General features: G+C 47.7%; 2 protein-coding genes across 3 annotated transcripts; one reads left to right on the top strand and one right to left on the bottom strand.

Moving 5' to 3' along the window:
- The first annotated feature begins 130 nt into the window (after positions 1-130).
- Positions 131-15,002, top strand: TMCO6 (transmembrane and coiled-coil domains 6). Of its 2 annotated transcripts, XM_077824313.1 has the most exons (12): positions 131-274; positions 2,207-2,331; positions 2,655-2,764; positions 3,821-4,004; positions 5,954-6,058; positions 7,163-7,248; positions 8,141-8,257; positions 10,327-10,438; positions 10,559-10,739; positions 12,811-12,905; positions 14,182-14,349; positions 14,723-15,002. In XM_077824313.1, the coding sequence occupies exons 1-12, from the start codon at positions 190-192 to the stop codon at positions 14,891-14,893; spliced, it is 1,539 nt and encodes a 512-aa protein (XP_077680439.1). In that variant the 5' UTR covers positions 131-189; the 3' UTR covers positions 14,894-15,002. The 2 variants fall into 2 exon arrangements, with proteins under 2 accessions (XP_077680439.1, XP_077680440.1); XM_077824314.1 differs by lacking the exon at positions 8,141-8,257.
- A 358-nt stretch (positions 15,003-15,360) lies between these two features.
- Positions 15,361-20,517, bottom strand: NDUFA2 (NADH:ubiquinone oxidoreductase subunit A2). Its single transcript, XM_077825253.1, has 3 exons — positions 20,359-20,517; positions 18,032-18,138; positions 15,361-15,571 (listed from the first exon to the last, which is right to left on the bottom strand). Exons 1-3 carry the CDS (start codon positions 20,511-20,513, stop codon positions 15,480-15,482), a joined length of 354 nt encoding a protein of 117 aa, XP_077681379.1. The 5' UTR covers positions 20,514-20,517; the 3' UTR covers positions 15,361-15,479.
- Positions 20,518-20,592: the final 75 nt, after the last annotated feature.

A 20,592-nucleotide genomic window follows, 5' to 3' on the forward strand; every position in this document is an offset into this window, starting at 1 on the left:
AGCACCCGCGCCCCAATCTTCACAGAGCCCGGGATCCGAGGCCTGCTGCGGCAGCTCAGACCGCGGCCTCCCGTAGATGCCGCGCCGCCGCGGCTCGGGCCCGGCTCCCGGAAGCGCGCGGTCCCCGGCCGCCATCTTCCGCGCTGGAGCCGTCGGCGGCTTCCACCCGCCGCCTCGGCCGCGATCGGGATGTGGAGCCGGAGGAGCTCCCGGTACCGGCCCGATGCCAGTGGCCTGGAGGAGCTGCGGGGCCGCCGGCGGGAGCAGGAGTCAGGTCCGGGCCCGTCAGAGCCGCCGGGCTCAGGCCTGGGGACCCCGGCTGGGCCCTGCAGGAGCCAGTCTGGGGGGGCGGTTCTGGAGGTCCGGGCAGCTGGTTCGGTTGGGGGCAGTTGGCTCTGGATCCTTGTGTCTGGGGGGTGGGGGTCTTGGGAGGGGGATCTGGGCTGAGAGGAGTTGCTGCCGTTCTGGGAAGGGGGTTCAGACCCCTAGGACCGGGCTTACTGCCAGGGACTGAGAAACAGACACTCTTTTCTATTTGAGCATAAGCTTCAAATGCATGCAGTGGAAAATACAGTAGGAAAATATATATATTTTACATCTGATTAAATGGGCTTTAGCCCACAAAAGCTTATGCTCAAATACATTTGTTAGTCTCTAAGGTGCCACAAGTACTCCTTGTTCTTTTTGCTGATACAGACTAACATGGCTACCACTCTGAAACCAGAGACTCTCTTGGGTCTAGTGCTCTGATCTGCAAGCTTGGGTCTGGAACAAGAGTCTTGGTCCCTGCAAAGGGGCCAAATCTGGGTGTGATCTGAGCCATGCTCCTAGGAATGGGGTTGGGCTGGGCCTTTGGAGAAGAGGTGTCCATGTAGGGTAAGATCTGGTCTATTTGTTTCAATAATTGGGTCTGGGGAGGGGTCTTGTCCTTTTATTCCTCTCCCTCACTCCCCCCACCCCTTAGGAATCACAGGTGGTTTGTTACTGGATTCTAGACCCTCTTGATATTGCAGCTGGTGGATTCATAACACTGATTCTCGTTGGCTTGTCCGGGGAATAGTGCAACAAAGCCTGCTTTCATACTTGGTTTTGATTTGTCCATAGAATGGAAGCTGTCATGGTTCCACTACCTACATTATCACACTACTCCCTCTCTCCTGTCTCTGGTGGGGGCAGTAGCTCCTTCTCTTCGCAGTCCCAAAAGATTCAGTTCTTGGCCCTTCTCCTCCTTCGTTGTCTATCTTCTCTAGCTCAACTTTGGCACTGATGATACTCAGCTATATTTCCTCATAGACCTTCATTGAGTTCTCTCATGTCTTGACCAGGTAAACTGGTGGGCTTCATCTCAGCATCCGTCACCGGGATGTTTCAGAGTAACAGCCGTGTTAGTCTGTCTTCGCAAAAAGAAAAGGAGTACTTGTGGCACCTTAGAGACTAACCAATTTATTTGAGCATAAGCTTTCATGAGCTACAGCTCACTTCATCGGATGCAATGAAGTGAGCTATAGCTCACGAAAGCTTATGCTCAAATAAATTGGTTAGTCTCTAAGGTGCCACAAGTACTCCTTTTCTTTTTTCAAAGTCAGAAAGTGCCTCTGCTGCATCTTCAAACCCACCTCCAGCTCCTCTGTTTTCCTTTTTGGTTCAGATCTTCCCCAAATGTTTCTTTTTCCACCTATGCCTAGTGGCCTTTTACTAGCCCCATAACATTCTCCATGCATTTCACTGCCTCAGCTCCACCTCTGCTTCAACTCGTCATCCAGGCCAGTGTCACCTCTTGCTTTGACCTGCAGCTCCCAAATCTATGGCCAACATAGGACCTACCTCTCCAAACTCCATTGTGCAAAGATTATTTATTTATTTGTAATAAATCTGTGTAAAATCACCTATAATTTATGGTTTCAGAGTAGCAGCCGTGTTAGTCTGTATCCGCAAAAAGAAAAGGAATACTTGTGGCACCTTAGAAACTAACAAATTTATTTGAGCATAAGCTTTTGTGAGCTACAGCTCACTTCATCAGATGCTAAATCGGATAATTTATGGGAAAAACATCTAGACACTGGCATAGGTGATTTTATAGTCGCAGAAAGAGACAAACAGCAGCTTCTCCTCAACCCAAAAAAGAGCAGTGTTTTGTGTGGGGTGAAAACTTGTCTTGAGCTGGAAAGCTGTGTTGTTGTCAGTAATCAGGTTGGTTTGTTTGCAGCTCTGAGGAAGGCCCGGAGGCAGCAGCAGTTGGTCAGTAAGAGACTTCTGCGAGAAGACAGCCTGGTGAATGGAGACGGGCAGGCTGGAGTGGACATAGCAGCAGAACCTCTATCTGAGCAGGAGGTGAAGGGTTTATACCATTTGTCTCTGGTTCTAGGTATTCACTGCAATGTCTTTCACTGGCCCTAGCCTCTGTTAATAATAATAATAATAATAATTAATTAATAATAACAATACTAAGTTCATATAGCTGGTTGGATTCCATAGTGTTTTACAGACTGCTATATAAGCTCTAGCTGTAGCACCTAGGTGCCAGGGTTAGTATCAATACCCTTTGGAAGAGTGCCATGGTATCTTGAATGACCATAAGTGATCATGCCTTTAGGCATGTGATTTTTACCCTGCAGCTGTGCTTGACATCCACTCAGCTGTTTGTTTTCCGCCAGATTTTGCAGCTGCTGAGGGATGTCCAGAGGGGAACAGAGGAGAGGAAGACATTGTTGAGTCGCCTTCGACAGGGACTGCAGCAGAAAGAGACGCAGCAGAAATTTGTCAGGTTAGCCAGTCTGTGCTTCCATGCTATGTCCAGTCCCAGGCACGGCTAGTCTGTGCTCATAAAGGATCCAGCTAGCAGTGGGCCCCTCTGGTAGTGGCCATTGCAAGGACATGTCTGTGGATCCACTTAGACGGGGATGGGCCCACATATCCTCTGTAGCAGGGATCAGTGTAGCTATTTCTGTGATATGGGAAATTTTGTTGTGGTTGGGAGTGTGGCTCAAGTATCTGCATTAGAAAATGTCTCCATCCCTTTCTTTTCTGTGACCACTTCCTTTTCCCACTGAGAGAAGACCTTACATTATGTGGGCCAGCGCCCTAGATAGCCTGGCCCGAATGCCTTTGCGCTCTGCTGGGTTGTGGATGAGGCTGAGCTGGGAGAGTCCCACTGGAACAGAGGAGGTTATGGGGGAAAGCTGGACGTAGCCGCTCTAGACTGCCAAAAGGAGGCTGAGAGCTTGCAGGACATGACTCTATCTGATTTTAATCAGGGAAATATATTGCAAAGGATTCTTACAAGGCTCTTCACAGTGCTCGAGAGAGCTGTGTGCTGTACTCTCCTGTCTGCGTGGTTTGCTTGAGACTTTATCCTGCTCATGTTCTTATAGGGAGAGCTGTCCGGCATTGCAGTTCCCTTCTGGCTGGACAGGGACAGCTTTGTTAGGCTCTCTGCCATGCCACATAGTGGTGGCAAAGTGACTTTAGAAGGCAGCAAATTTGGCTGCTCAAAGACAGGAAAGGAGGGGGGGAAGGAATAAGAGAAAATATTGTAAAAGAAGTGGGACAAAGTCAATATCCAAACACTGTGCCAAATCCAGCCCCGTGTAACTGCAGTGAAGTCAGAGCTGTGAGAGCAGGAATTAACCTGGCCCTTTCAAGTCAAGTGGTCTGAGGAATGGCCAGGCCAGCCCATGAACTGGGCAGGTTTTTGGTGCCTGGTCCCTGAGAGACAACTTGCCCTTCTGACCCTGGGACATCAGGGTAGGAGGAATGTGTGTGTGTGTTTTGGGAAAGGGGGGGCAGCAGAATGAAACAATGTCATGTTTTGCTTTTGCAGGTTGGAGGGCAGCATGCGGGTCCTGATCGGGCTCTTCACCAGCAGCTTGGCCAACATACAGATGGAGGCAGCTCGCTGTCTGCACGAACTCTCACACTCCAGTGACCCTACTGTGGCTGAGGCGTGTTTGCCAGCAACCTCCTATCTCCTGACCTATCTCTCAGGACACAGTGTAGAATTCACAGTAAGATGCGGGCCTGTATTTCTCCATTGTTCTTGCATCTGCTGGGCTTTCACTAGTGGTTGGACTTCTGAGATTGAGTGGCCAAATTGTAGCCCATTGGCCAGATGCAGCCCACAAAGGTCTCCAATAGAGTCCTGCAGCTGCCCTCCTCTTCAGGACAGAGCTACATCTTGTGGAGACTACAGGTGCCCCTGTGCAGTGCTCGATCAATGGCTTCCTGGCTGAAGGTAGAACAGTGGCCCTGTAGCCTCTGTGATGCATCTCTACAATGGATAAAAGAGAACTGCTTGACACAATGTATTTAGACTTTCAAAAGGCTTTTGACAAAGCCCTTCATAAGAGGCTACTAAAGAAGCTAAATAATCAGGGGTAAAAGGCAAAGTATTGTTGTGGATCAAAAATGGGCTAAAGACAGGAAATGAAGAGTAGGAATAAATGATTGGTTTTCATGATGGCAAAGGTTGACAGCCGAGTGCCTCATGGTTCCATGTTAGGTCTGATGTGGTTTAATATATTTATTAATGCACTGAAAAGGGGGGTGAACAGTGACGTTGCAAAATTTGCAGAAAGCTATTGAGGTTAGTCAAGTCCTGATAAGACTGTGTGGGACTTAACCAAGCTAGGTAATGGGCAACACAAGGCAGCTGACGAGCAGTGCAGATAAAGGCAAAGTAATGCATGGTGGAAGAGAAAATGTATACTACTCACACATCTCACAGGGGTTTAAATTAACTATCAGCTCAGGAAAGGGACAGACAGTGCAATGAAGACAGCTAGTGAATGTGTGGCTGCAGTGCAAAACCCAAGCAGGATGTTACAGTGTAGAAGGAGTGAGATAGAGAATAATCCAGAAAATAATCGAATGTCTTTATAGAAATGGATGGTACAGCCTTAGCTGGAGACTGTATGTAGAACTGGCTCCCCATTTCAAAAAGTGTGGTGCAGTAATAGGGGGGGCTCAGAGAAGGGCGATGAGAATGATTATGTGCTGGAAAAACTCTCCTGTGAAGAGAGATTGGAATAACTGGTATTGTTACTTTAGAGAGGAAACAAATAAGAGGGAACAAGATAAAAATCTATAAAAGGATGAATGGTCTAAAGAAGGGAGATCGGGGACTTCTGTCCTCCATGTCTCATAACACAAGAACAAGGGGACACTTAATGAAACTGAATTAAAGGTGGCAAATTCCAAACTGAGAAAGGAAATACTTCTACATTTAGTGTGTAATCAGACTGTGCAACTCACTGCCACAGGATGTCATTGTGGCCAATACGATTCAAAGAGGGTTTGGACAGTCATATGGCTAACATGAATAGCCAAAGTTAGTGCAAACAAAGTCTTGGAAGGGATAAAAAAAACCCACTAACTCTTCAGGGTTTAAGTCAGTCTCTGACTATTGTGGGTTGAAGTGAGACCTTCATAGGGGACAGACCATCCCACATCTATCTCCCTATCTGCCCCTTCCTCTGAATCATCAAGTAGTCTGAAGCATCTGGCACTGGGTACTGTCTGTGATAGGAGGCTGGATTAAATGGACCTTGAGTCTGACCCATCTGGCAGTCCCTGTGTTCCTATATTGCAGAGGAGGTTAGCTACACCTTGCTCCAGCAAGTATGTCCTTTGGATTCTTGTTGTTGATAGTATGACCCTCAGATGCACTAAATTTGTGTGCCTGTGTCTAGCTAGCCAGGAGCCTCCTGCACAAGCAGGGAACGCTGTGCTAGGTAAAGTGACTCAGTTAGCAGTAGATTCTCTGGCTCTGCTGGTCCTGGAAACCACATCTCTCTTGCCATTAGTGCAGCATTCATGCATCTCAAGGTGCTGTTTGTTGCTCTCTAGTGGCAATATCGCTGTAATGCCAGTAGGGGGCACTCTCATCTGGTTGGATTGGTGGGGCACTTGTGGCACATAGGGAGCATAACTGTGGTCCCCCGCGTCTGTGTTTTAGGAGCTGTGTTTGTACACGCTGGGGAACTTGGCAGTGGAGAGTGATGCTGTGAGGAAGCAACTTTTACCTCAAGGCATTATTCCAGCCCTGGCATCCTGTATCCAGGTGAGTGATTGAGCTAGCCTATCTCTGGCTCTTCCTACGAGCCTTGCCAAGCAGGAAGGGGTATTTCCCTGCGTTCTTGAACTAGTGGCTTAGTGTAGTCACTCAGAGCTTCTTTGAATGGCACAGCATCGCTTCCTGTCACGGGGCAGGCTGTGTGCAGAGGGCACTCTGCAGAGAGCTGAGCCCAGTTGCGGGTGCAGCTGGGCATACGCCATGTGCACTGCCATATACAATTTTAATTTCCTGGGGTAACATTTTGATGGTGGCTGACATGGTTTTTATGCTCCTCCCTGGCTAGATCTCTCTGTCTCTTAACCACAAGTGATCACAGGCATGTCTGCCTTGTGAGCTTTCTGGGGGTCCTGGAGACTCAGAGGAATGGCTTGGCCATCACATGTACATATTTCAAACTAGCATGGAGCTGCGGTGAGACCAAGTTCAGCCTCTCTGCTTTACATTGAGTCATTTTGTAGATACTGACAGGTTTCAGAGTAACAGCCCTGTTAGTCTGTATTCGCAAAAAGAAAAGGAGTACTTGTGGCACCTTAGCGACTAACCAATTTATCTGAGCATAAGCTTTCGTGAGCTACAGCTCACTTCATTGGATGCATACTGTGGAAAGTGTAGAAGATCTTTTTATACACACAAAGCATGAAAAAATACCCCCCCACACCCCACTCGCCTGCTGGTAATAGCTTATCTAAAGTGATCACTCTCCTTACAATGTGTATGATAATCAAGTTGGGCCCAAAGAGTGATCACTTTAGATAAGCTATTACCAGCAGGAGAGTGGGGTGGGGGGAGGTATTTTTTCATGCTTTGTGTGTATAAAAAGATCTTCTACACTTTCCACAGTATGCATCCGATGAAGTGAGCTGTAGCTCACGAAAGCTTATGCTCAAATAAATTGGTTAGTCTCTAAGGTGCCACAAGTACTCCTTTTCTTTTTGTAGATACTGGCCTTCCTCCTTTCACTGCTGACTCCTGCTGGGTTCTAAAAAAAACAATTAGGACTCCTCGTTTTTGTGGATACAGACTAACACGGCTACCCATCTGATAGTTGGGTTTGTTCTGTTGGCTCAGCCTTGTGCTCTTTGATTTCAGTCCCCTCATGTGGCAGTGCTGGAAGGCCTGGGCTACGTCCTGTCGCAGCTCCTGCAGGCCAGGGAAGCTCCCACCAAGATCATACCGTAAGCATCACTCCCTCCCCTTCCATCTGGACCGGGCACATGGCTGAGCACAGCATTTGCATCCTAGTGGCAGTTAGCATCCTCCTGGCACGTGTTATCTCTGTGATGTTAATATGCCGGAGCAGAACCCTGGCAAGGACACTGAGGTTTTGTACAGATCAGGACACTTTTCTTTGACCCCTCAGGTAATCAGCTTTCAGTAACCATAAGAGGCTGTGTGAAACCGAGGGGGCCAACAGAGAAATACTCTGGACACTTCTTCCTATTGATCCTAGTGCTACTGAAAGGAGCTGGCTCGACAGCCCTGGAGACTGAGGCCATCTACCCCCGTGTATTCTAGCATGGGCAGCATCAGTGCAAGCCGCCCCCACAACAACCTGTTGAGGTTCCTCTGCCTTGCCTGGGAAGGACTGTGTCTAGGGTTGAGGCGAGTTGAGGCTCCGAAGCCTCTCTGCAGAGCCTGCTAATGAGGTGGTTGATTAGTGCCAGCTGTGAGACTGTCAATGCTAGATGCTTGACCTCCCACTGGAACTGGACTGACACCCCCGATTCCTTTCATGTTATTAGAGTTCTGGCCTCATTGACAAACAGGAACATCCTGGTACATATTTACCAACAGATCTCGCCTCACGGGATGGAACCTGCCCAGTTCTCTGAGCATTGCTTTGTTGGGCATGTATTTGGGGTCTGTCCTCCCTTGGTGGAGTGTCTCCTGTTTGGGGCTTTGGAAGCGCACTGAGGGTGTTAAACCCGAGCAGCTCTGGGGAGAGCGGTACAGTTACCCTCATCAGACAGCCCAGGTTTTTGCCCCGCGTGTAACAGTGTTGCTTGTACTCCTGCTTAATCCCTCTTTAAAATCCACGTTTCTCTTAACTCTCCTTTCTGGCCCCAGCTTGGTTCTGGACTCGGTTCTCCCCCAGCACATGCTTCGATTGGTTAGCTCCAACCTGGAGCTGGGAATGGGAGTCGCCGTGGAGTTTTCTTGGTGTCTTCATTACATTGTGTGTAGGTAAATGCATTTGGTACTTACTGTATAGCTCCCCAAAGCTGCCTGCGGCTTTCCAGACACATGGAAGAAGAGCCCGACCCCCGGTGTTTGGGAACAGAAAGAGCTGCTCCTTAGTCAGTTGCTTTAGCTCAGAGACTATCTCACTCTGTGTAACCCTCTCTCAGTCCCTTGAGGAGACCTCAGAGGGAGAGCTGAGTGTCATGGAGGGTTGTCCCTTGTGTGTGCATGGCTCTATCCACTGTGGTTGGGACCCATCAGTTCTCAAACCTGTTACTAGCCTCAGTTTGTGAGATTGCTGAGGACAGGTTGGCAGTGATCCTGGGGGGGGTTTCACCCAGTGTGGGTTACCTGCCAGCATTCTCTGGGTATATCTCACTTAATCATTCATTGCCCTGGGGGCCTTGGGCACTGGTGCACTTTGGTCCTTCCTGTTCTCTGCCTGTGGTACATAATAGTCGAGTCTCATGGGGGCTAATTTTGGCTGCTGGGTTCAGTGTGTGGGTGCTGTGAGTGGCCTGTGGTATTCAGGGGTCAGACTAGATGGTCTGGTGCTCCCTGCTGGCCTTGTACTCTATGGCACACCCAGTCTCATATTATTGACACTGAACTAGAGATTGTTCCTATCCCGGTGATTCTGCAGCTCTGTGACAGGTTTAGAGTAGCAGCCGTGTTAGTCTGTATCCGCAAAAAGAACAGGAGTACTTGTGGAGACTAACAAATTTATTAGAGCATAAGCTTTTGTGGGCTACAGCCCACTTCATCGGATGCATAGAAATCATAGAAGCTCAGGGTTGGAAGGGACCTCAGGAGGTCATCTAGTTCAACCCCCTGCTCAAAGCAGGACCAATCCCCAATTTTTGCCCCAGATCTTTAAATGGCCCTCTCAAGGATTGAACTCACAACCCTGGGTTTAGCAGGCCAATGCTCAAACCACTGAGGCTAATTAATTAAGATGAGCTATTATCAGCAGGAGAAAAAAACTTTTGTAGTGATAATCAAGATGGCCCATTTAGACAGTTGACAAGAAGGTGTGAGGATACTTAACATAGGGAAATAGATTCAATATGTGTCTCTATTCAAACCCCAGTTAATGGTATCTAGTTGGCATATTAATTCAAGCTCAGCAGTTTCTCATTGGAGTCTGTTTTTGAAGCTTTTCTGTTGCAAAATTGCCACCCTTAAATCTTTTACTGAGTGGCCAGAGAGGTTGAAGTGTTCTCCTACCGATTTTTGAATGTTATGATTTCTGATGTCAGATTTATGTCCATTTATTCTTTTACGTAGAGACTGTCCGGTTTGGCCAATGTACATGGCAGAGGGGCATTGCTGGCACATGATGGCATATATCACATTGGTAGATGTGCAGGTGAATGAGCCCCTGATGGCGTGGCTAATGTGATGAGGTCCTATGATGGTGTCACTTGAATAAATATGTGGACAGAGTTGGCATCGGGCCTTGTTGCAAGGATAGGTTCCTGGGTTAGTGTTTTTGTTGTGTGGTATGTGGTTGCTATATGAAGCTGTCCTCTTCTTTGAGCTTCCTGTCCTCCCCCTGTCTGCCCTCATGGCCCAGGTGCATGTAATCTTGGAGCTGTTGCTTTTGTAATCTGTTGCCTGGGGTTGGTTTGAGATGAGGCTCTTGCCCTGTCCTCCTCCTGGTCTTCCTTGCTGCAATTGGCGATCTGGGGTTGCACTGTCACATGACAGCTTGCCACACTTGGTGAATTCCGTCTTGCAAAGGGAAGTGTGGTGTGAGGCGTGGATACCCAGAGACAGCTATAACCCTCTGTTTCCACATGCTTTTCCCTTTCTGAAATGTTCCCCTTTTAGGCTGAAATGTTCCAGAGTTAGCTGCTGCCCTCAGGGGGACCTGCTGTATAGAATCAGAGCAAAACCCCTTCTGTCAATTTCAACTTGAGAGAATGTGAAACAATGCTACCCCCAATCTTTTAGCTGAGGCTCCAGCCAAACCAGCTGGTGAATGGACATGAGCAGGCTGAGTGGTGCTGGCTGGTTTTGGGTTCGCTCCTTGAATTCATTGTTCCTGTAATGTTCCTTTCCCTTCATAGCCATGTGAACAACGTGCTGTTAATCTCCCAGGGGATAGTGTCAACCCTGGTGCTACTGTTGCTGGAACTGGCTTCCATGATGTCAAAAGCAGTTACTGAGGGCCTGGAGTTGGTAAGTAGAGGCTGTAGAGGGTCTTAGCTGGTCAGCAGTGCCACGCATTAGACCCCTGCTGTCTGAAGCACTAGTGTGAATGAGGGAGAATGCCCCATGCTGCTGTTCTTACCATTGCAGCTTATCTGTCCTTTGCTACGGTGTCTGAGCAACCTGCTTGCGGAGGATGAGACAGAGGGCTGCAAAGTGCAGATCCAGGATGAGCGCCTCTTGGTGGCTTTGTTTCTCTTCATGCAGTACTTTCTCCAGCAGCACCCGTTCCTAGTGCAGGAGTGTCTCTGGCTTCTCAACAACCTCACAGGTGATTTTCCTATGTACCCTGGCTGGGCATAGCACCTAATGGGAATTCTCCTAGAATTTGCTACAGGAATAGAGTGACTAACATAGCTGATGGCTGGGGTTTCTGGGACTTGCCTCAAATCAAAGTCAGGGAGACTCACATTTTTTGTAGATCACCTCTGAGAAGGGACAGAGCTCCAAAGAGACCTTGAAACAGAACCTATGGTGCTGCTACGGCTCATTGGGCTAGGACTAGACTCATGAAGGAAGGGCACACCAGAGTCTCAATTTGGAAGACATAAGATAACACACCCACAGGCAGAACAGAAAACACAGGCGTTATCTTACTACCCACTTCATCATCCCAGTGTTCCCCAGTTCTTGAGTTCCTCTCCTTGGCCGCTCACAAGTTCATCCATCTCTGACATGTTCTGGGTGGTGTGCTTGATGAGACGCAGCATGACGCTCCCTTCCAACCTAGAGTGGGGAATCCACTGTAGCTGCTAAAATTTCTTACTGTCTCTGATCTTCCATGCCCAGCTGTGCTGACACTGACACTTTCACAACATCCCCCATCCTAGTGCAATGAGCACACAGAGACATATCAGACACATAGATGAACATGATATAACATGGGTTTTGTAAAGGAAAATCATGCATCACCACTCTATTAGAATTCTTTGAGGAAGTCAACAAGCATGTGAATAAGGGTGATCCAGGTGACATAGTCTACTTAGACTTTCAGAACGCCTTTGACAAGGTCCCACGCTATAGGCTCTTAGGCAAAGTAAGCAGTTATGGGATAAGAGGGAAGATCTGGATAAGTCAGTAACTGGTTAAAAGATAGGAGACAAAGGGTAGGAATAAATGGTCCGTTTTCACAGTGGAGAGAGATAAACTGCAGGCTCCACCAAGGATTTGTACTGGGACCAGTGCTGTTCAACATATTCATAAATGATCTAGAAATGGGGGTAAACAGTGAGGTGGCAGTTTGAAAACTATACAAAATTACTCAAGATAGCTAAGTCCAAAGCTGACCGCGAGGAGTTACAAAGGGATCTCACAAAATGAGGTGACTGGGGAAAAAAATGGCAGATGAAATTCAGTATTGATACATGCAAAGTAATGCACACTGGAAAAAATAATCCCAACTACACATACAAAATGAGGGGTCTAAATTAGCTGTCACCACTCAAGAAAGAGATCTTGGAGTCATCATGGATAGTTCTCTGAAAACATCAGCTCAATGTGCAGTGGCAGTCAAAAATTCTAACAACAGGGAACCATTAGGAAAGGGATGGATAATAATACAGAAAATATCATGCCATTATATAAATCCATGGTTCACACACCCCTTGAATATTGTGTTCAGTTCTGGTTGCCCCAGAATTGGAAACTATACAGAGAAGGGCAACAGAAATGATTAGGGGTATAGAACAGCTTCCACATGAGGAGCGACTGTTCAGCTTAGAAAAGAGATGAGTAAGGGGAGTACGATAGAAGTCTATACAGTTATGAGTGGTGTGGAGAAAGTTAATAAGGCAGCGTTATTTACGCCTTCATAACACGCAAGAATTGGGAATCACCCAATGAATTGAATAGGCAGCAGGTTTAAAACAAACATAAGGAAGCACTTCTTCACACAACACATAGTCAGTCTGTACAACTCATTGCCGGGGATGTTGTGAAGGCCAAAAGTATAATGGGGTTCAAAAAGGAATTAGATTCATGAAGGACAGGTTCATCAATGGCTATTAGCCAGGATTATCAGGGATGCAACCCCGTGCTCTGGGTGTCCCTAAACCTCTGAGTGGCAGAAGCTGGGACTGGATGACAGGAGATGGACCACTCAATAAATGCCTATTCTGTTCATTTGTTCTGGAACACCTGGCATTGGCCACTGTTGGAAGACAGGCTAGCTGGACCATTGGTCTGATGGCCATTCTTCTGTCGAGTCTCTCCCCTTATATAGCAGCAAATCCTCTGCTTCTCTCCCTCAGTCAGTGCATGCTTCTGCGAACCTCGTCTGGAAGGCCCTTTCTCAGTAATCTGTTTTGGGTTTCCTTAATACCTTTGTCTCCTGATCTTCCCAGCTGATGAGCCCATCTTCTGCTCTGCTGTGCTCACACTGGACCTGATCCCAGCCCTCTTGCAGCTCTTGCCCTGTTCCCGGATGGTGACCCTGCTGGTAGGGAATCTCTGACTACATGGGATATTGTGTTCTTTAGAGCAGTCAGTTTTCTGGGCTTCTGGTGGCAGGTAGGAGCCACTGGAAGAGATTATGCTCCTGTGGTTGGGCCCTGTACATAGGAGGTCCATGTGTATATCAGAGGTTTTATCAGTCCATGATGAAGGTAAGATAAGTACCAAATGCCTCACCTGGTTAATTTACCTCTGTCCTATTTGGTTCTTTTTAAAGACAGTCCCCTCCTGCATTCCTTATTAGATTCTGTATTCATGCCAGCTTATGGAGGCTCTGACTGCATCCTGCCCTGGGACGGTTTGGAGCCCATTGAAATGCTCTTCCCCATCCCAACTTGTATGTCATCCTGGGAGGAGTTGGCAGAATATGAGGGGAGCTGCCTGCCCAGGTTCTAGTCTCCTAGTATGCCAGTGGATGATAAGCCATAGACCAACTGAAAGATGCTTCAAAATCCAACCAGCGAAAGAGGAGCACACCCTAATGCAGTGCAGATAAAAGGAGCAGCCGGGATCTAGCGCTGCCAGCGCTTGGGCTTGGAGGCAGCCCGTTCAAGAGAAGTACGCATGAAGGGGTTTTTAAGAAAGCACTTTCAAAGCTTCTCGAACGCCAACAGGAGCTGCTGCATACTCTACCTTTCCAGCAGGCTCAGTGAGGGAAAGGCCTGGACCAGCTTGTGCTTAAACAGGGAAAACCTGAACTAGTAGCTAGCTATTGCCCCGCTCTAGTGTCTTCTGCAGGCAGGAGACTGCTTTAGCCATGGCTCCCCACCAAGCCTGCAGGGAGCTATCCTCAGGCCTTTGTGCAGCCCAGCCTGGCAGGCAGCTCCAGCACAGAGTGACTCTGGGCACACAGATGCCTGCCAGTGTACCAAGCCCCATGTTAAACACAAGTAGCAGACTCTGCATGGCCTCAACAGGGTTGTCACCCGCTCCAGAAAGCTCATCTCGCACTGCCCTGGGGCCATGCAGACAATGGCAGGTGAGTGGGGTTCTAGCATGCCAATCTCTGCCTTCGAAGGTTTGCTGTACTGCGGGGCTGTCTCCTTCGAGGGGTGACAGCATTTCCTGCTTCTCCCCATGTCCTCCCAGGAGGTGGAGTTACCCAGACTGCACCATCTTGCGGCAGGGAGACATACAGGACTCTGATAGATGGTTGGGTCTAGTCAATATAAAACTTGTGACCAACTTCAGTTATGTCAGTTCCCCGGGTATCAGCTACTGAGCCATGCAGCTTGGGATACTCATGCCAGCTCCCTCTCTAGGCTCTGACTGTGCTGTGTAACATCGCCGAGAAGGGCCCTGCCTACTGCCACCAGCTGCACCAGAAGGCTGTGCTGCCCTCGCTGCTCAGCACCCTTGCTCTTTCTGATGGCCAGGTGGTGGGCCAGAGTCTGGAGCTGCTACATCTCCTCCTCCTGCACCTGCCAGAGGTAGGGCTCAGCTCAGGCCTCCAGTTTCTCTGCATTGTGCAGCGGCCGGGGAACCACAGTGGTAAACTAACAGCTACCACCTAACCTGAGTGGGGGAATTAAGAGGCTATGCTGTGGAAAGGTGCTGGGGGAACCCTGCTCCCTCAAGGCCTCTCTGTATCCAAAGAGCAAGGAGAGCACAGTCCATGGGAACCTAGCTCCTGGGGTGGGAGGTACATTAGAAATTAATCCTTCAGCCCCTTTCCCAAGAATCAGGCATGATGGGTTCTATGATAGAGACCATGGAGAACTAGATCCATTCATGCCCCGTGGGCTGCTCAGCTGCCTCCATTAGGCTGGGCCTAGCTCTAATCTGCTGTCTGTCATGGAACAGGCTGCTGACGACTTTCTCAGCCAAGCAGGACTGCAGGCCTTAGAACAGCACCAGGACAACCCCCAACTCCAGGAGCGAGTGAGGGCACTCAGGGAGACATACCTCCAGCCAGCTGCAGCCTCTCCGATCTCCCGCGCCAGTGCCTCAGCTGCTGTACTGCCCTCCTCCTAGACCACGCTGCATCCACTCCTGCTTCCCTTCCCATTTGCACTAATTCTATCCTATGGACTTTGTACATTGAGAAGTTATTTTGGAATTTAATAAACTATTTTACACTCTGCCCTCTGCTGTCACAGCGTGAAGCCAAACCCTAATAGGGCAGTGCCAGCTGATTTTACTGCCCCCCAGCTGTCTGGAAAGTCTATGGGGTGGTTCCCTAGAGAATAGAAGCCATAACTCAAGCCCACAGACTGCAAGAGGTTAGCTCACCCTTCTCCGTAAAGGCACCTTCCCTCCAGCACAGCAAGCTGCTCATATGACTACTCAGGTAGACTGAGTAGAAGGGAAGTGGCTATGTCCTGGACAAGAGGTGGGTGTACCGCAGTGGATTTGCTCCCTCTTCAGTGCCCCCCACCCTGAGTGGGAGGATAAGGAGCTACCTCCCAGCTTAACATCTCTTTCAGAACAGACTCTCAGAGCACTTTGTCAGACATGCTTTTATATGTGATTAATAAGTTACAATTACAGATATACAGCTTCTCCATTAAACCCATTCAGCCAAGGGCTCCAGCATATGCAGGTTCAGTTCTCTTTGTCTTCATGTTTTGCTGTGAACAACATTTTCCAGGGCCTTGGCCACTTGATCCACATTGAGATTATTCAGTGGCACGCAACTCTCTCTGCCGAACTCTAGGGGGAGAGAGAGAGAGAGAGAGAGAGTAGAAGAAGAGGCACCTTCTCCCCTTCCCCCAGGAGAGGCCATGCTGGATTTATTCCCTAGTGCCTTGGCCTGTCTCCTAAGTGTAGGTTTTGACAAGCTGGTCAATTGACCCCCTAATATTTGACCATGGTCAAATATTCCAAACAGGAGTACCTGATGTAGGTGATGACTGACTTTTGTGACTGCATGATGGAGCCATTCCTTCATTTTTTTAAACTTCATTTCATTGTGTTTTGCATTTATCTGAGTTAAAATAACTCAGTTAAGTACATTGGTTTTTGTAGTAAGGCATAAGTGGCTAAGGCAAAGCCTATTGCAGACCATAATCTTACTCTTTTTTTGTTACTGTTCTAACAAATTAGTGCTCTAAAATATTTGACCAGTTATTTTTAGATCGGTCAGATACCCAACCCGAGTGTTCTATAGCACAGGGCTTTCCACGTATCCCATAACCTCTGTGTAAAGAGCCTTTCCTGAACTCAGCTTAAGTGTTCCCCTTTCTGTTTCTTAATTATAACCCTCCTCTTCCTCCGTGGTGTTCACACACTTCAAAACATTTGCAGATTTTTTCCCTCCCTTCTAGTTTTTGCTCATCTGAATTTTGCATGTTTAGCCCACTTTCCTTGTAAGTCAGCCCCACCCCCATGAATTTGTTAAGCAGACAGACTGTTTCACTGGCTAGCCCCCAGCAGGAGCAAGGAAGAGACAGCCTACTACCCCAAGTTGTGAGGGACACTTGTATTGAAGGCAGAGCAGACTTGTGTTTTCATTTTTAGCTGCAGCCTGTTCATCTCAGAGTCCTGACTAAGGCTTGGGGAAAAGCTGTTTGAAAAGACTGGTTACTGCACTGACTGCCACTTGGCACTACAGCTCTCCTTCTCAGTTCTCACGGAGCTTCCATTATAACAGCGTTCTGCATGCTAACTAAATATCGCAAGTCAGAAAAGCAGCATTTCCTGTGGTAGTCTTCAGAATCCCCCCATTCTCATGGTTTAGTAAGAGATTAAGTCTATGTAATTAACTGGCCTTCTTTATGCTTCTGATTCCACCACAAAATTTTTTTTTAAAACTCCAACCAGAGTTCATGGCTAATCCTCAATGGGTCAGTTTAAGCTTGAAAGTGCTATAAATGGTTTGCGCCATATGAGATTTCCACTTTGGTTCAAGAGCTGTAGTTGTGAGCCTCACTAACTTTTTGCAACTATAGTGTAGCTACAAAGGGGACATCTACAGAGCAAAACCCAAAACCCTGTGGCAGCTAGTCTCAAAGCCTAGCTCATCTGATTCAAGTTTGCACCACAGGGCTAAAAATAGCAGCGAGGAAGTTCTCACTCAGGCTGAGACTGGGCTTGGAGACTCTTCCCCCCCGCCCTTCACTGGGTTTCAGAGTTCAGGTTTCTGCCCATAGTGTGAGCTCAAGGCAAGAACTTTCTGTTGCAAGCATTCAGCCTGCAATCAAGCACGTGTGTGTCTGTGTAACAACTCTGTACATTTAAAGCAACAGACCACTCTTCCAGTTTAGCTACATGGGGAGAAGTCTGTCTATTGTGAGTGTGCAGCACATTTTAAACACTTTTTTTTTTAAAAGGAAAAATCTGTTCATTTCAAAGGCTACCATTACATTGAAAGCTTCACAGAGACACTTCTGCATGAGACAGGGCATTCTAGTGTTAACAGGGTCACCCAATTTTATTTTATTTACTAATTTTTTTTTAAACTTACTTTCTGATAGAGCCCTGTTCAGACAGTATGTCCTGAATGCTTTTTAAAAACATTCCTTTAAGAAGTGGAAAGTTTTTCCTGTTCGCTTGGTATTTATAAGGGTCTGTCTAGCTAGGGATAATTACTATAGACTAGAGAAACAATGAAACCATTTACACAAACACAAGTAAAACTGGAAAAAAAAACAAAACAGAAACCTAGCAAAAAATATCCAGCTTTGTTACAGGAATTTTAGATGGGGTAACAACAGTAGGTACAAAGTTTTTAGGTGTACTTGTAATTTTCAAATTGACTATCCCTTTAAAGATTCACACCACAAAGTTCACTTAGCCCCACTATGCATATGCATAGACACATACATACACACACCATTCAGAATCACTGTTTAAGCAGTTGAACTGATAGGGCAGGGCACCGCTGCAAGTACCCTGATTTCTGAACTTCCTAACGACTTAATGCATCAGACTTCCATTAGGTAGTTTTTCCCCTTTAGTTTGTACAGTGCCTCTTTGCTTTCCTCTTTCCCAAACCAAGCAGGTCCTAACCTCATCTCTCCACATATGGCAACTCCTCCTTGATGTGTAATTTGCATTGCTCTTTTCTGGATTGCAAGCAGTTTATTGATGAATTTCTATTTTGATAGAGACCCCAGTGTTTTTGTCAAATTTGGACCTAATGACATTGACTAGGGCTCCTTCCCAACTCACCATATCGAGCCCAGAGCCTAGGCTGCACGTCAGAGCACTCCCGGATCAGGATGGGGAAGTCCGGGTTTGCCTTCTTCAGAGTCACATAGTGCTGTTCAATGAAGTCTCTGTCAAAAACAGAGCTAATTAAAGCTCTGTGGCATTTCCAAGTACAATTATTTCAAACTAAAGAGAATAAGTAGTTTTATCTACTGGGATCTCAGAAGTGTTATATGCACCTGGCCCTTCCAAAGCATCCATAGCCTCTGGAAGCAGGCAGTAGAGAGGACCACACTCTATGGAAGGGTACAATAATGAACATCTTGTCTGTACACCAATTTCGGGGAGGGGGAAGCCCTCAGGCTAGCCAAATGCAGGGTCCCATTTTCCCTTTGGGAAATATGGTCACCCTAGGCAGAACCCACCCCCCCAGTCCTGGTTTGCAGGGTGGCTCCAGACATCTCACCGGACGTGTGGTTGCTCATTGTCTCCCTGCCTGTCTGGATCTGCCCGGTGTCTCTTGGTTTATGACTGTAAGATCCGTGGGGCAGGGACCATTTCTTTGAGGGAGCCGTGCAGCACCGGGCACGCTGGGATCCTGCTCCCTGCCCGTGTAATATGAAAAACCGCAATCTGTCTTAATTTGCTACCAGTAGCAGTTACTGATATTAAACTGCTCTCTGAGAATCTGCTACTGAAACAGGGATAGCAAATTCTAACCAGTAGCAGGTACTGATAAGTAAGGTTGTTCTTACTTACTGACTTGTCCTAATTTGCTAGGATTTGACAATGGTGTGGGATGGAAGCATAAAGTCTTTGGCTTCCAAAAGACCCTGCCTGGTGTACATATGTATTAATTACCTCTTAATTGAGTGAGGTCATTTAAACGTCATTTATTTTGCAGCTTCATTTACTGTGCTAGCAAAACATAGCAAGTGCAATACTAGAAACACAGGTTTCAGAGTGATAGCTGTGTTAGTCTGTATCAGCAAAAACAATGAGTCCTTGTGGTACCTTAGAGACTAACAAATTTATTTGGGCATAAACTTTCGTGGGCTAAAACCCACCTCATCAGATGCATGGACTGAAAAATACAATAGGCAGTTATAATTATACAGCACATGAAAAGATGGGAGTTGCCTTACCAAGTGGGGGGTCACGAGGAGTGCTAACAAGGCCGATTCAATCAGTGTGGATGTGGCCCATTCCCAACAGTTGACAAGAAGGGGTGAATATCAAAAGAGGGAAAATTACTTTTTGTAATGACCCAGCCACTCCCAGTATTTATTCAGGCCTGATTTGATGGTCAAGTTTGCAAATGAATCCCAGCTCTGCAGTTTCTCACTGAAGTCTGTTTTTGAAGTTTTTTGTTGAAGAATGGCCACTTTTAGTCTGTTACTGAGTGTCCAGGAAGATTGAAACACAGATGTCATTGCTAAAAACTACTAGCAAGTACTTACTAGACATATTTTCAATGAGTATTATTAAAATATAAATTAAAATAGCACAATGACCTGCATCTGCAAATTAACAAAGGTAAATGATGAAGTGCTTAGAGTAATTCAGGGAATCCCAGCAGCAGACAGAACAAATTTGTGAACTGCTATGAGACTTTATGCAGTCAGATACACTGATAAGGGATTCTTGTTTCTGAGGGGGTGTATGTAAAATATTTCACTGAATCAAGTCTCCTGCAGCGCCTCAGTAGATTACATCAGACAGAGAGGAGCTGCGGTGACTAGGCATTGGGATGCCTATGCCTTTAAGAACTCAGTACTGGGAAGCCCATACTGAGATGTACTGTCCTGTGGGAGGGGAAATGAAAAAGGCCCTCTGCCCCCACCCCCTATTTTTGGGAACACTGTTGTCTCAGTCCAGTAACTGTTACCCCCTCTGCCCCTGCCAGGGTTTTGCCCTCTGGCAGCACCTCATCCTTGGGCTTAACCCCGGCACCTCCCCCATTTTACCTTTCAGCCCCTATCCTAACCCTGCTTCCAACTGCTTGAACCCCTCTGACCAGTCGATTTCCACCCCCCGCTCAACCCCTGGCAACTCCCCTCTTCCGATTTGCCCCCTTTGCTCCTGTAAAAAGCACTCTGGAAAATCTGATGCCAAGTAAGGGCAGGATGTGGGGCAATGGCTTCAGCAGATGTTACTGAGCATGCTCAGTACACTCTCAATAGCAGATTAAGACCGGGAGCCGTTTTTCACACTATACCGACGCGAGGACGTTGGTGACGGTAACTAGGAGATCCCCAGTGCCCCATCGGGAGGTAGGGGCTGCTGCCTGTCCAGGGATCTCGCCCCGCCCCGGTCCCCCAGCCCAGCCCTCCCGAGGTGCCCCGCACCTGGTGCCCTGGCTGCCTGGCGAGCGCTGACACAGGTGGATCCGAAGCTCCTTGAGTCTCCGGCCCAGGCCGCTGCCGACGCTCCGCACAGCCGCGGCCGCCGCCATCTTCCCAGCCAATCCCATAACCGACAGGAAGGGGACCCCCCGAAACATGAAACGGGACTCAGCCAATCGAAACACGCTTCGAACGACATCGGCCAATCCGCAGGCGCTTGTGCGGGCAGGCTGGGGG

Source organism: Eretmochelys imbricata, chromosome 8 (assembly GCF_965152235.1).
Source record: "Eretmochelys imbricata isolate rEreImb1 chromosome 8, rEreImb1.hap1, whole genome shotgun sequence".
In the NCBI taxonomy this organism is placed as follows: domain Eukaryota; kingdom Metazoa; phylum Chordata; order Testudines; family Cheloniidae; genus Eretmochelys; species Eretmochelys imbricata.

Excerpts from the sequence above, each read along its gene's own strand:
- TMCO6 (XM_077824313.1), top strand. The coding sequence starts at position 190 with ATGTGGAGCCGGAGGAGCTCCCGGTACCGGCCCGATGCCAGTGGCCTG. Across the intron at positions 8,258-10,326 it reads CTTCATTACATTGTGTGTAG|CCATGTGAACAACGTGCTGT; the intron begins GTAAATGCATTT and ends TTCCCTTCATAG. Across the intron at positions 10,740-12,810 it reads GCTTCTCAACAACCTCACAG|CTGATGAGCCCATCTTCTGC; the intron begins GTGATTTTCCTA and ends TGATCTTCCCAG.
- NDUFA2 (XM_077825253.1), bottom strand. The coding sequence starts at position 20,513 with ATGTTTCGGGGGGTCCCCTTCCTGTCGGTTATGGGATTGGCTGGGAAG. Across the intron at positions 18,139-20,358 it reads CCAGGCAGCCAGGGCACCAG|AGACTTCATTGAACAGCACT; the intron begins GTGCGGGGCACC and ends TGTTTTTGACAG. Across the intron at positions 15,572-18,031 it reads TAGGCTCTGGGCTCGATATG|AGTTCGGCAGAGAGAGTTGC; the intron begins GTGAGTTGGGAA and ends CTCTCCCCCTAG.